The 15,023-nt window shown below is 38.3% G+C and overlaps 1 protein-coding gene across 2 annotated transcripts in view; it reads left to right on the top strand.

Annotated features, from left to right (window-relative positions):
- Nucleotides 1-6,221, top strand: part of LOC107093741 (ephrin-A2-like) — a 156,019-nt gene extending 149,798 nt beyond the window's left edge. The window contains exons 3-4 of one of the 2 annotated variants that reach the window (XM_015388985.1): nucleotides 1,407-1,472; nucleotides 4,445-6,221. In XM_015388985.1, coding sequence (XP_015244471.1) covers nucleotides 1,407-1,472; nucleotides 4,445-4,569 — 191 coding nt within the window. In that variant the 3' untranslated portion in view covers nucleotides 4,570-6,221. The remainder of the gene's footprint in view (nucleotides 1-1,406; nucleotides 1,473-4,444) is intronic. The other variant, XM_015388986.1, reaches the window with a different exon arrangement.
- Nucleotides 6,222-15,023: the final 8,802 nt, after the last annotated feature.

Here is a 15,023-nt window from a genome sequence, read left to right as displayed (position 1 = left end):
GATGGATGGATGGATGGATGGATGGATGGATGGATGGATGGATGGATGGATGGATGGATGGATGGATGGATGGATGGATGATAACCCTGTACATCTAGAACTGGTACAACTTGGAGCAACCTATCTTTAAAAAGCAAATTGTTTACTAATAAAGCCATTATACTTTTTTTTTTTTTACCTATCCAGACATGGAAATACTTTAAGCAGATTATGTAGTTGTATTCGGATTTTCGACCTGAAAGTACACCTTTAAAAGCAACTGTGAATAAATGTATGATATTCAATAATATTTTATAAATCTAAATAATGAGAGAGAAGTGAATTCTTGAACAGTGGTTCTGCTACAGCATACAATAGGATTAAAACTAGTGTGTTAACGCAAGTATTTGGAAACATTTGGGACTTTTTCTCTCCATTCTAATTAGTCCATATAAAAAGCTGTTAACTATCCTGCAGCTTAGTTAGAAAATGGTAGGTGGCATAATTTAAAACTTCAAAAATTCAAAGCTGAAGGTCAGTTAAAAAAAAAAAAAAAAGATGAAACAGACTGTTAATACTCTAAAACGATTTGCTTTTAATTTTTCCAAAGCAATTTCATGAGATGAAATGCGAGGGTTAAGTAAGTTGTTATGGGATGACCCGGCAGGCGATCTGAATAATCATAAAACTGCTTGAAAGAAAGACTTTAATTCAACCAGGAATTTAAACTTTTAAATTAAAACGTTTTTTAAATTGTCTTTGCCTAGAAAGACAGCTACTCAAATACCACCAAAAGGCAACATACTTAACACCCAAACAAATTAAGGACAAAACATCAAAAACAAAACCGGAAATAGTGTAAGATTTAATAGTCAAATAGTTTGATCAGCAATTAATAAACATCAACAGCAATGCTGATCAGTCAAATTAATTCCATTCTGGTGTATTTGCACATCTAAAGCGTTTGATATTTAGATGTATTTTCATGTAATTACTATTAATTTTTTACGTATAATCTGTATAGAAAACTATTTAAATATCTCAATTAGTGGACTGAAAGGCATACTCTTGTGCAAGTTGTAATTAAAGGAAAGATTTTATGTTTTTTAATTCATTAAATTACAAGAGGAAGGTGAAGATTCCATGTCAATATCATTATAAATAATATCTTAGTAATTTAAGTGATGCATTTTGAAAGCACGGATTTGATTTTCTCAGATCCACAAGGCTCAAATTTCTCATAAATTGTATATTGGCAGTGATAATTGGCCCAATTTTCTCTTAGTAAGTTGCACCTCCACCAAATGTTTCTTTTTCTACCAACCAGTTAATTAGTAAAGACACCTGAAAAAACAAACAACCACCAAGTATTAATCAGAATTTTAACTCTAAGTGGTAATCATATTTTCCATTCTCTGTGTTTGCAGCATCTCCTCACCCAAACCATGTGGGCCGGGCCTGTCTAAAGCTGAAGGTGTATGTCAGACCTCCAGGTAAGCCACGCTCTAACCACACACACTCACATACGCATTCATATATAACACACAAAGATCCAGATTGCCTATCAAAGTAAAATTAGGGGGGATAAGAGGTCTGATAGAATGCTCTGGCAGAAGGCTGTGCTCGGATTCAAAGCCCAACAAGGCAACAGTTTGACACCTCCAGAGATACACACTCTGACAACACACAGACATTCACTCATAAAGGCATACTTGAACGCAAAGGGACACACGCACACAACGACACATGTTTAGAAACGGACGCGGAGATATGTGTGCATGTACGTTGGCTCAAAGTGACTAACGCGCTTCACATCAAATCACATCACATCACGCTGGGTGTGAGGGAGACCTTCTGTCCTTGTAAAAAGATAACAGAACAGGCTGAAAGTGCTTTTTGAAAAGGTGACCAACCTCGATGTGATTCCGCTTACTGGATTTCCTCACATGATTCATGAAAGTCTGTTTATGAACATGTAGCTTTGCAAAACAATTGAAATGGCTTCAAATTTATTGTATTTCACAACCATAAACTTTGATGCATTTCAGTGGAATTTTATGTAATATAGCAACAGAATGTATAACTATAAGCTGGAGACAAAAAAGTTCCTGTGTTTTTGCACTTAATTGGGGGACTGCACTAAACCGACTATATTTGTCATAAAATAAAAATTATTGATTGATTGTTTGATGTAATGACTCAGAACAGAGGGATCCAGCATTCAGGCAGGACAAATAGCAGTGACTTATAGAGCGTTTTTTTAAAGCAACAACAGATGGTTTGCGAATCTACAGCAGCAGTGGGCGGTAACTCTGGTTTAGAGTTCAGACCTTGCCCCGAAAATGAGGTTGATACCAGCTGGTCAGCTGACAAGACGCAGCACTTGCCGGACAGAGTTCCAGACGCCGAAGCCTTAAAGGACACAGAACTGACAGGAGATCAGATCCGAGCAGATGACGGAGGAAGGCAGTATAATCCAGACGGCAAGTCAAAAGGCAGATCTAGGTTCAGTCCACAGTAGAATCTGAAGACAGGTCAGGCAAACAGACCAGAACAGTTGCAGGCAGGCTCAAAGGTCTGAAGACAGAAATGGGTCAGTATCAGGCGATCAGAAGACTATTAGTAACGCTAGAAAAACTCTTACCAATGGCTGAAGACTAATCTGGCACTGATGGCTGGGACTAAGCAGTTTAAATAGAAGCAGGAGAAGGTGGAGCAGATGAGCAGTGATGAGAAACAGGGCAGAGCTAAACAGGTGAATGAAATGAGCAATTAAGCCAGCCATCAGCTCCAAGATCATGACAATTGATAGATTGATTGACACATCTTTTGTATTAGTTTATAAAATATCAAGGCTTGCTGTGCTTTTCATTAGTTTCTCACTATGTCTATACTTTTTGCGTTCACTGACAGCTGCACGTCCTCGCCATGTCCCTACCTGTTTTGCATCTCTAGAAACCCAAGTTTTTGTAATTTCATGATTTTGAAATAGTTAAATTCCAGTCAGATTGGGTGGAGAACACCTGTGAGGTCTGGTTTAGCCATACTTTATTATGTTTGTATTTCTGCCTTACTGTTTTATCTGTCCAGTAGGTTTAGAAACAGAACTCTGTGAGATATCCAAAGCATCTGATGTTGTTTTGTGACTTGATCTTGCATTTGACTTCTTCAAAAAATGTCCCCCCTGCATAATGCTTTTTTTATTAAGAGAACTTTCAGCTTCAGAGAACTTCTGTATCCATACTGAGATTTAAATGCCAAAATATGGCCAGCTTTTACCAAACAGGTACTTTTATTTACTCGTTATATTTATCTTTAGAAGAAGCAATGAAAACAGACTATGGTTGGTCAATTACATAAAAGATGACTCCAGTTTGTGTTTTTAACATGAACAAATGTGAGAAAGTCCATGGGATGTGAATACGTTCACAAAGCAATTTTTTTTTCTTATTTAGTAACTTTTACGTAACAGGTTAAACATTTATCTGTTGTTCTAAAAAGTGTCAGGCTTGTTTCTAAACTCAAAAGTCAGTCTAGTACATCCTGCGTCTTCCAAGTTAATTTGCCGACAGTGCTCAAACTCTTACATGTGTTCCACATTTGCCTCTGAATATTTATAAATAGCTTAAAGGAAACCTTTGCATACACGAGGATCACATTCTGGCTTACATTAAATTACACCTGTGTTATCTAAAAAAGAAAAAAAAACTACCTGTATGTCTGTTCCAATAGCAATTTGACCTTATGGGGATTCAAAAATAGACCAGATTTATTTAATAAAGTATCATACCTGGGTAATAACACCCAAGACAATGGCACAGCTTTGAAGATCATCACAAAGGAATGTCAGCTTTTTTACAGCTTTCCAACCTCAGATCATACCATACCCTACTACAGAGGAGGAATAATCTCTCCTACATTATTACTGATACAACATGCAGTCTTCTTTTGTCATTGCTGCTGCTTTTCATTAAGTTTAAGGGTTTTTATTATCTGTGTTCAGTTGAAGTAATCTGTCTGACATTGCAACTTTCATCTTCCCCATGAAATGCTGTCACTCCGTGAGTGAGCTGTGAGCAGTTTCATATCTGTGAGTGAGTGGCTGTGAATCTGTGTGAGTGTGTGTGAGTGTCAGCTGCTCCAGATTCCAAGTCTCTGTGATTAAACTGTAATTAGGTTGGTTAAACCCCCTGCAGAGCTCTGTTTCTGTCGTCTTCTCTGTCTTGCTCTTTTCAGCTCTGCAATTCATTCTGCTGTGTACTCTTTGCCTTTCATTAGCTGTTCAAGGATGAAGAGTGTTTTTTTGTGATTTGTCTCTCATTTTCAGTCTTCCTTCCCACCCTGACGGATCCACTTGTCTCTCCTTTGTCTTTTAAAGTCTATCTTATCTTTGCATCTGTCTTTGTGTCCTTCTCGGTTCAGATGTTTTGTCGCTTTTCTTTTTCTTCTCTTGTCTCTGTTCCAGATGGGTCGGGATATGATTCTCCGGAGCCGTTCCTGACTGACGGTGGTCCAGAATCCAACGCGGGTGGTGCGGTCCTGTTAGCGGCTCTGGCCCCACTCCTCCTGGGACCAGTCTTTGGGCTGTGACTACCCCTTCTCCCCCTCTTCTTGGAGCGCCCATGCTGGGATGATGGGCTGGGCTGGCTGTCCCTCTAAATCCACCACCCCTCAGGGAAGCCCTCTGTCTCCACCCTCTTCCTTCTTCCCTCCTCCACTGCAGTATGACCACCAACCACCCTCCACTGCCAGCCCCCCTTTCATGGCCCAGCCACAGACACCCTTCCCTGGAATACCTGCAATTTTTTTATAAGCAGTCTGGGAAGCTACCCTTCCTTCTCTTTTCCCTGAATCCCAGGCGGAGCAGCACCTTTCAGCTGAAAACACGAGAGAAATGTCTCAGCACTCATATCAGGGGGTCGTTTTTTGACTTTTGACTCTTGCCCACTGATGGGATAGAAGTAGCCATGGCTATGATTAAACTTGTCGTTCCATTGCAGTCCCTATCCTGCAATCTCGGCTGGGGGCATTAGGCGATAGGCCTGAGTGCACAAAGATTGGTTTTTTGCTCTCATGGTTTTCCCTTCCTCCAACTACGAATTGGAAGTGGCCAAGCTGGCATTAAAATTGGAATTCAATACAAACGCAGACCATCTCCAAAGTACAATGAGGATGAGAGTGATTATAATGAGCAGGAGAAAAGTTACCTGGACTTTACTGCAAAGAGAAAAAAGTGTGAAAGAATTTTAAACTAGGCCAAGTAAGACATGTCACTTGCTACAGCGTCATGGAAACTTATTCACATTTGGTATTTTTACCGTAGTTAACTAAAATGTATTTCACTGACAATTTATAAGATAAAACATCACAATGTAACAGAATATTGACAAGTGGAAGTGAAAGTATAAACATTCATCTGTTTTTTATTATATAAACATTCAAAAGTGTGGCAGGCACTGCATTCCTCCTCCATCTTTCTGTCCAGTTAATTTGACAAGCCTTTTTGGGTAGTAACTCTAAAAGCTTTGAACATCTTTACAGCAGCTTGACCCATTCTTGTTTTGCAAAGTAGATGCAGTTCAGATTAGATGCAGTCAATGAATATCAGTCTTTAAGTCTTGACTGACTTCTAACTGGATGTTGGTCTGGGCTTTGACTAGGCCATTTTAGCTCTTGACAATTTATCTAAATAATTTTACTGTAGTTTTGGTTGTATTTTTATGGTAATCTTAAGTCTCCTCTAGCCTCTACAATATAGATAATAGATAATATAGACAATAGATATCCAATGTTGGTCATCGAGGCCCTCTGTCAATGATTTTCAATGATGGGCAATAAGCAAACTTTTACTAAACTGCAATTATCTGAATTAGCTATGTGCTAAAGCACGGAAACATCTAAAACTTGCAGGACACTGGCCCTCAGGGACCGACTTTGGACCTGCTCTAATAACAGGCCTTGGGTTTTCACTCTATATTGCCCCATATATCCTCCAATAGGCTCTAAGAATCTCTCAAAATGCAGCCTGTCCCTGCTGAAGACACCACTGGCACTGCCTACTAACCTTGTAAGATGGTGTGTTCAAGGAAATTGGGCTTTGTTTTTCTCTGAAAATAATGTTTTATTTTGGACCCATTATCCCCTTCTAAGATGCTGAACATGGTTTGTTTTATACAGGGGTTTTTTACAGGGTTTATTTTGGCTCAACAGTGGGTTTGTTTTGTTGGTTAACTAAAAGTCAGATCTAGTGCTTGTGGTTTTGGGATTTTCGTATTTTCGCTGGTGAGTTTGGTTTCTTTCGATAATCTGTTTGTTCACTGTGCAGTGCTTTGTTTGATGTTCCAAGCTTGTATTGATCTTTTTTATTCTCTGTCTGCTTTTGCCTTTTTTTCCTTTACCGGTTCTTTACCAAACAGCTGAATTTATGGTGCAATTAGATAACACTCAGATGGACCCGACTTACTAATTAGGCAACTACAGGGCAATTGGCATCACTGGATTTTATTTGCTAATATCAGAGTAAAAGGGGCTGAATTTAAATCTACACCACACTTTTCAGGTTTTTATGTTCAGAAACTGTAGAAAATAATCTGTTTTATCTTTTACTTGCAATTCCCTCAGCTTGTTCTGTTGAAGTTTGATACGTCAAAATTCAGATAAACTCCCTTAAATTCTCAAAAAAGCTTTTACACTCCCTTGAGGTGTTTTTTGTTTTTGCTAAAAAGGGTTGATGTACAAAACGGGAGATGCAAACTTTTTTTTTTGTATAAGCTCCGATATTGCGACCTTTTAATGACATGACTGATCAGCCATTTCTGCTGTCGCCGTCTTCCGGAATCTTCCATTTATGCGTGTATACATGGCTGGAAGCGGAATCACCATTACTAACAACTGACATGTTAATCTAAGAAAAACTTCCCCCATAGCAACACATTCAGTAAAACCTTCCGCCATAACTCATCTCTGGTCATGGGTAGGTTGTGGCCTCTGCTTCCTGTTTACTATAGCCGTGGCTAAAGACGTATTGTGGACAACAACCATTAGACAGAATTATGGGTTGCAGTGCTTAGGTATTTCACTTCCAACCAATTACAAAGAGCAAAAACTCACATTTCTAACTTTTAAAAGTTTACTTAAAATTCTAATTTCAGTTGAATGGAAGCATGCCTACCTTAGAGTTCTACTCTACTGATACTGCATTCCATTTACTCTGGAACTATCGAGATGGAAGTATTTAAATTGTTCACCTTATGGCCACTAAGGCCACTGCTACAACATAGCAATGAAAACAAGAATTTAATGCAGTATCTTGTGAATACATGAAGCATTGATGTTTTATAGTACATGCATGAAAACAGTCAAAGCAGAAACATTTTATTTCTGTCGATGCAAATAGCAGCAATTATAAATGCGGACGTCTGGAATTGTCCCGTTGCCCCACATATCAAAACTTGTAATTGTTACATGTGGCAATGTTCAAATCGAAATTTACTTCTTGGAGGTCAGAAATCTTGACTTCAGAGAACAAATGAAGCACAGTATCAGTGTAACTCTAGCACATAAAAGCCCAATTGAAGTTCAATTTAAAATGTGAAGAAGTTCAGGTGGTCTAAATATTTTGGTCATATGATCTTTTTGTACGTTCAATGCAGTAGAAGTTCTTAAAGATAATAGAGTTTGAATTTTCAGAGGTTTAGAATTCACATTGTGGCGACAAGTATAACCATAGCCTGTTTTACTGGCACAGGGTATTGGGTGGGTTGTCATTGGTGGGTTTTATGGGATGTAGATTTTCAGGTGGGCTGTGTTTTGTCTTTTATGTGTTTCTAAACAAAGCATTTATCACGGCCTGGCCTGCACAGGCGTCTCCAGCACTAGCTAACGTTGTCTGGGTCGGGTGACTTTTGGAACCATGACTTTCTCTTGTATGAATGTACCACTGGCCACCCACCTCTTTGTTGTTGTTTTTTTTTCTGTATTGTCATGACTGTGGTCACTTACAGTACCTTCTGTCGGACTGGCAGGATTTCTCAAAGGCTCTGAGATTCTAAAGGAAGGCGGGGTGAAGGGTGGGAGGGGAGGGCAGGTGAGAAAAGGAGGCGACACTCAAGTTGCATGACCACTGTGAAACCTTCAGATCAAACTTGTTTCTATTGATATATTTTTTCATGGTGAAAAAAAAAAAACGGAAAATAATCTGACATCGCGCTTCAACTCTCTTGCTCTCCTTGAGAGTTTTTCAGACATCAAAGGGGGGAAAAAAAATTCAGACTCTTTCCTCACATGGGTTCTCCTGTCTGGGCTCTCAGTCGTTGATGGATTAGCTCGGGCCGGAAAGATAAATGGACCCGCAGGGCGAAACTGACTGGAAATCGGGCCCCTGGAGCCCAACTCGGATCACGACGGACGTAAACAAGGACTGAAGCTGATCCCAGGTCCGGGGGGTTAAACCAATAAAGGAAGCACATAGACTGTGGCAAATGAGGCGAGGTGTGTAAACGTGTGAGGTAGCATCACAAAGACACACATACGCACATGCACGCAGACATATACACAAACACTTCAAGAGATGGTGAAAGCACACACGGACAGAAGCAAACAGTGGAAGAAAGAGTGTTTGATTGAACTCAAACATTAACAGTAAGCACTGTTAACACACACACACACACGTACACACACAGAGCAGTCCATGTACAGATAAACACACTCGCCAACATACATGCAAAAAAAGTGTGCAGTTCTAGGCATTTACAAAAACATGCAAACGTGTACAAAACACAACCAAGGGGAAAATGCTTGTTCCTCTGTTCCATCTTATTTTTGTAGCATTTAAAATCACTGTTAAATACTCCTTTGTGGGATGCAGTGATGGGTTATAGCCTCTGACGGATTACAAAAATACTGTATGTGTCTTCTCTTCTACTGTCCCACTGATACTGTCCTTCTAGATTTTTTTTCTTTTCTCTTCCCCGGTTTGTGATCCACGGTTGATAGCGGTAGGATGCCTCCAGGTCTGAGCGTCATGTATGGATTTGTCTCCTTTTCTGTTCATGGTGTTTTTAGGGCGGCCTTTTCGCTGCTGAGGTCGCTCCGACAGACGAAGGCGTACACAGAAGTCGGCTAAAGGAGAGAAACAACACAAATAAAGATTGTCTTTTGTCTACTCGAAAACAACCCGCCTGAGTGGAGTTTCTTCAATAGAAATGTGAATTAATTCCCTTTTTTTTTTATGCGCTCCACCCCTCCAAAGGGCAGATGATTGTATTTATGTATTAGACTGCACCTGGGCCTTTATTTGCCTAGTCTATCTTCCTCTGACGTCAGTCTTGGAATAGAGATTATTGAGCTCTGCCAGTCAAAGCATGAAATTATTCAGAAGAAATCACCCTCTCTCATCTTCAGCTGTTCCCCCCTCAGGGAACTGACAGCTAATCTGAACTGCTGACTACGGAGGCAAAATAGCTTGATAGCCTTTCCTCTTTTGTTTCTATCAGATCTTTTGCATGGTGGCTGGTCAATAATGGGGATTAACAAAGAGCATGTGTTCAGATGTTATTCTGGGCTTTTAATTGTCTTGGTCAGTTACTTTTCACAGTATTACATTTTGAAGGGATATATTGTCTTTTTTTTTACTGCACTACCTTGATTTTATAGATAGAGTTAACAGGTTACTTTCAAAATGTTGTGTATAAAATGATCAGATTTTTAAAATACACCATTTAAATAATACTAAGTGGCAATCACAAGAAAACGGTGTCAAGTTTTATTTCTCTGTGACTGTGTTTCCATGTTTTATTCATGCTTACAGGAGCTGGAACCACGATACAACCAAACTTTGCAACTTTATAGGTTCTCTTGCTGGCCTTGGGTCTCTAAGATCATCCCCGTTTTAACAACACAGATATACCGAAGCTCTTTGCATACATTCTAGATTCATAAGATGTTAAACCCCAAATTATTCATATCCCTGGCAGATTAAGCTTTAATCAGATTTAATTTTAATACTACACTTTCCTCCTTAAAATTAAGTTTAAGGAGTGGCCCAGACAGAGTTCTGACTAGAACTGGAAACTTTGAGGGGAGCTGAATATTAGAGCAATACTTTCTAAGGACTTGGAGCTTAAATCAGCAAAATATCAGTGGAAATATGTAAAAAAACTGATCAGCAATTATGATTTCGATTGGTGTTATCGTTGTTAGAAATTCTATTATTGAGAAGGGTTTAAATCATTTTTGAAACAGCTTTTTTAATTGAATTGCATTTTTTTTTTAAATCACGCTCCTCTCACCCTGTTTTATTATATTTAGAGATATAGATGCCTCGTTTCCTATTAAAAACAGATATCTTAAGTGAAGGCAGATCGTTTTAACCCTAAATTAACCAGGTGGGGCAATAATTTTGGGTTAAACCATGCAGAGGGGTTAAGAAGATAAAGGATGGAAAACTTTAAAAAAAAAAAAAAAAACATCTGTCTTTTCTCTGTTTTTAAATCCTTGCAAGATCACATGTCAGAGTGACTGTGATTTTCTCTGTATGTTTAAAGCTTTATATAAAGTTGCTACGCCCCCCTTCCCCACACAGATGAACAGAAACTATGCCTCACAGGTTTCAGCAACTTTAAATACCATAAAGCACCACATCTATTAAACAAGCAGTCATATTAGCTATCGGAAATTAAATCAACTTTGTGATTTATCAGTGTCATTAAAGGCATGAATTACAATGGCAATAATTTTAACTGATAATTAATATCTAATAGAAGGATAAACACAGAACACCTACCTGCATACTGAAAGTTATATACTAGAGGTCTGGAACCTGCTTGAGAGCTGTTCCAGGAAATAAGATGATTGATCTCTGACTTATCTAAAATAAAAGGGCCTAATGCAGTTCAAGATGGCTTTCATATAACCAGAAGACAGCACAGAAAACACGGAATTCAATTGTAAAAGAAAAAAAACACTATTGGCTTGAGAAAGCTTCTTTATTCTGGCTGAATTAAGAGTTATATGTTTACTGAGACCTGACCTTTGCAAAAAAAAAAAAAGAAAAAGAAAGAAAAAGAACTATATCCTCCCTTCTTCTCTAAATATTTCTTACTGGAGTAGTGCTATTGTTATGGTAACGGCCCAGTTTAGTCCCAAATGATTAAGGTCAGTGGTACTGGAGGTCTGACCATCCTGAATAGCTCCTTTTATTTTGGTTTCCTTTTTCTTAAAATGATCAAACTGTGAGGATCTTATCTTTCCTATTAAATAATAAGAAAACCATTTATAATTATCATTTTATCTCTTATTTTAATGATGTATCGTGTTTCTGTGATTATTTCTGTCACATTAAACCTCATACCTCCCTTCCTGGCCCCGTAATGTTACACGTAATGTTTAGGGCCTTAGCTGCTCTGGTCCTATACCTCCTTGGACCAGCACTGATTCTTAGGTTAAAAAAGCAAAACTCGAGCTATTGAACTTGCAAAATAAATATACAGATAAAATAATTTTATAACAGTTGTTCAATTCATTTCCAATGAAACATTTGGCAGGCTGTTCTTAAATGGATTATCTGAAATCACATTAAAGATATAAAGAACTTTAGAGCTCACTTAACTCTAAAGCAGGTTAAGTCTTAGTTTTAATTCAACAAAATCTTTAGGTTTTTGCTCAAACTGTTTCTTGGATCCACCAATGCTCTTTGACATTTCTGTCCACTATCCTCCAGCACCGTTATTGCTCTTGTTTGATCTTCAGAGCACTCTGGAATCTTTTTTGAGAAAGGCTGGAGAACCGGATCCATGGGGAGCCTCTGTAGTTCACCCAGACTCTTTGCCCCTGGTGGAGCTGCTGATTCCTACCACAGCAGGTTAGGGATTGATAACGGCATGAGTCATTTACTGCAAGTCCCCCCCCATCCCCTTTCATAGGGTTCATCAAATAAAGGCTGCAGAAAACACCGAAAAAATATAACAGGGAAGTATCACTTCTCTAAAGGGACCAAACTCTCAGTTAATAGCAACCTGAATCATTGACATTAAGCAGGGTTTTCCTGTTGGGCTTTCAGAGTAAATCTCTGGCATCATATTATAAAAAGGGGGAGGATAAAAACACAAGCAGGGTCTTATGGGGTTCATAATATGATTTTATAATAGACTCATAAAAATTTGACAACTGCAGGCTCTAGAGCCTCAGTGCTTTCACCTCACAGCGACTGGTACACAAACACAGACTATTTTGGTTAGATGAACACATTTTTTCCGACTTCACTAAGATACTTGCTTTAGAAAACAATCCTTATACTTTTATTTTTTTCTCCTATCATATGGCTTGTTGTTCTAACCACACATTTGTTTTATTAAGATCTTCTGTTATTGAGCTAAACAAAGAAGAAAAATAGTCAAATCTAAGGGAATTGGTAGACTGGAAACTAATAGGAGGTTCTGCAACGTTCTGTTGAGGTTTAGGAACGAAGTGAGCTAAAAAGAAAAGCTCTTAATCTACCTGTAAAGTATCTAAGGTGTAAGCATTACACATTTTTTGTTAAAAATAATGTAAGATATAAATATTAGGGTGAGTCGATTTTACCTGACAAAATGCAAAAGAATATAAAAGATTTAATTACTTCTGCAAGGATTTTTATTATAATTTAAAAATAGTTCCTGTGAGACGCACAAACATAGAGACAGGTTCAGCCTTTAGGTTCTCTGTGTGTTCGGCTCATAATGATTGGTCAAAAAAATACAGACAGTTTGGGTGCAGCATGCAGGATTGCACAATTTGCACAGAGATACCATAGCTTCATGCATCCTCTCGCTAAATCCAGCAGAAAAACCTGTTTGGTCAGTTTTTGCAACAGTGTTCCAATGTTTTAACTCTGACAGAGGTTTTCCCAGACTTGATGCAGTCTAGAAAATATTATCATAATTCTTTAGACTTATGAGTTGTGTTACTTTAATGTGGAACCCTGATCTGTTAGGAAATGGTTACTTTAAACAACTTACGAAATAAACCACAGAGTTCAACTAGCTTTTTTTTTATTTTTGATTTCTTAGAAAGATAGTGCCTCATAATGGAATATCAAATTACTTGTTTATATTTTATTTTTTCTAAGTTTATGTGTAAAATTAGACAACAAATGATATGGCTAATTAGAGCTTAAATAAATGACAATTTGAAACCTGAAGTGTTTTGCTACGTTTTGGAATTGTTGAAAGATACAGACAGTTAGTAAAACCACAATTCAAATAGATAAAAGCTGTTGCCAATACTAAAAAAAAAAAAAAAATCCAGTTTTACTGTGTTGCTGTAGAAGGTTTTACATTGGATCAGTGAAAGCTCCACGTTTTCTCGATTTTTCCTGTGATAATTTAAAAAATATTTACAAAACCTATAAACAATGTTCATATAGCTTTGGTTTTTCTGTGAAAATATAGCAGGTTGCATTTATACTTCTAGCAGAAGAGCTTAAAACTTCCTTTTGTCTCCCAAAAAACTGATCTTGTCAAGGGTGGGTGCAATTTGGAGATGTGTACCCTTCCAACTCCGAGCACTTCCTCAACAGACCATTATATGTTCAACTGCGGCCTGCAAATAAGCTCATGAGGTCTAGCACCACATCATGTTCTTAACCCTGCATAAAGAGGGTCCCATTTATATGCAATTATTCATATTTGGCCCCAACAAGGGTGAAATGTATATGAGGAAGATTCTGGAGCCACAGAATTTTAACTTCCCTCGTCCTTTTGCAGGACACAGGGCAATGACCTACTGTTGTAGAGTTAAAACATTCTGAAACATTTAAATCTTGCCTTTTTACCTCGGGAGGCTTTCATCATCCCTTCTCTTCCACCATAAGGGGATATAGATACTGTTAGCATACAAGATTCAGCAGCTTTGCTTTAAATGGACTATTTGAAACCTCTGACTTGCCAATTTTGACAGCATGATGCAAATAATATACATATAAGAAGTGTTGTTTTGAGGGGGAACAGGTTCATGAATAATACATGTGGATTAGTTTGCCCCTCCTGCACAAAGCAACCTAATGGCTATTGATGTCTCCAGTTTCCAACAAATTGCTTCATATGAGAGCTCAATTTTAATGGAAAAAAAAGAGTGGAGTCAAGCAAAGAGGAGACGATGGAATGAAATTATCTCCTAATATTAAGATGCACGCTTGGTCAGCTGGTTCTTTGTCCTGACAAGTATTAAATAGAGGAGGAATTAGCCCAATGTAAAATTAAGCTTGATCAAGCAAGTTCTTGAAACATTCCCACATTCCCAAAGCTTGTGAGAGGAAAGATGGATGAGTGATACAACTGGAGCGGAGCCAAAATTTACCAGATGTGCTCCTTGAAATCATGAGAATGAATCCAGCACCAAGTCACAGACACGCATGCTCCTATGTACAGCCGTAACCCTTCAACTCTCATCCAGATCTAATTAACCACTTAATTATTTTAGGGCATTTTACTGGCCACAATACACATGGGGAAAAGAAGAACAAAATTAGCCTGTATGATGTTCGTTTTGGCAAACACTAAAAAACAAAGCCAGGAAGTACAGATGGAGACCTCTCAAATATCTGTTCTTTTTCTCATCCCTCCATCTCTTGTTCTGCTGCTCTCCATCTCTCCCTGACACATCATTAGACTGCCGACTAATCTATTCTCCGCTCTTCCTTGTACCTTTGTCTCCTCATATTCGACTAACAGGCATGATTTTGAAATTATGGAATTAGGGCAGCACTCCCATTTCTATTAATGGGGAAAGGCGTGATGAAAGAGCTTGATCCTGAGCGTGCAATTTTTGTAGACTCTAATACATGTCCTCTGACTCTACAGTTCTTTCTCTCCACCACATACACATCTGCTGCGGGAGAACACACACATTACACCTTAGCTGTAATTATAGATGAAATACTAATTCTTAGCTCTTCAAGCACTGCTGGATGTGGCGTGAAATGATGACAGCATGAAGGTTAACTATAAAGCACCCCTCCATCCATAGACACACAGCAAAGACACACTTGGAGAAGTCCAGATGGTCTC

The sequence above is a fragment of the Cyprinodon variegatus genome, unplaced genomic scaffold (assembly GCF_000732505.1).
Source record: "Cyprinodon variegatus isolate N-32 unplaced genomic scaffold, C_variegatus-1.0 Scaffold444, whole genome shotgun sequence".
Taxonomy (NCBI): Eukaryota; Metazoa; Chordata; class Actinopteri; order Cyprinodontiformes; family Cyprinodontidae; genus Cyprinodon; species Cyprinodon variegatus.
Note: the sequence above shows the minus strand (reverse complement) of the source record. Positions and strands in the feature narration are given on the sequence as shown.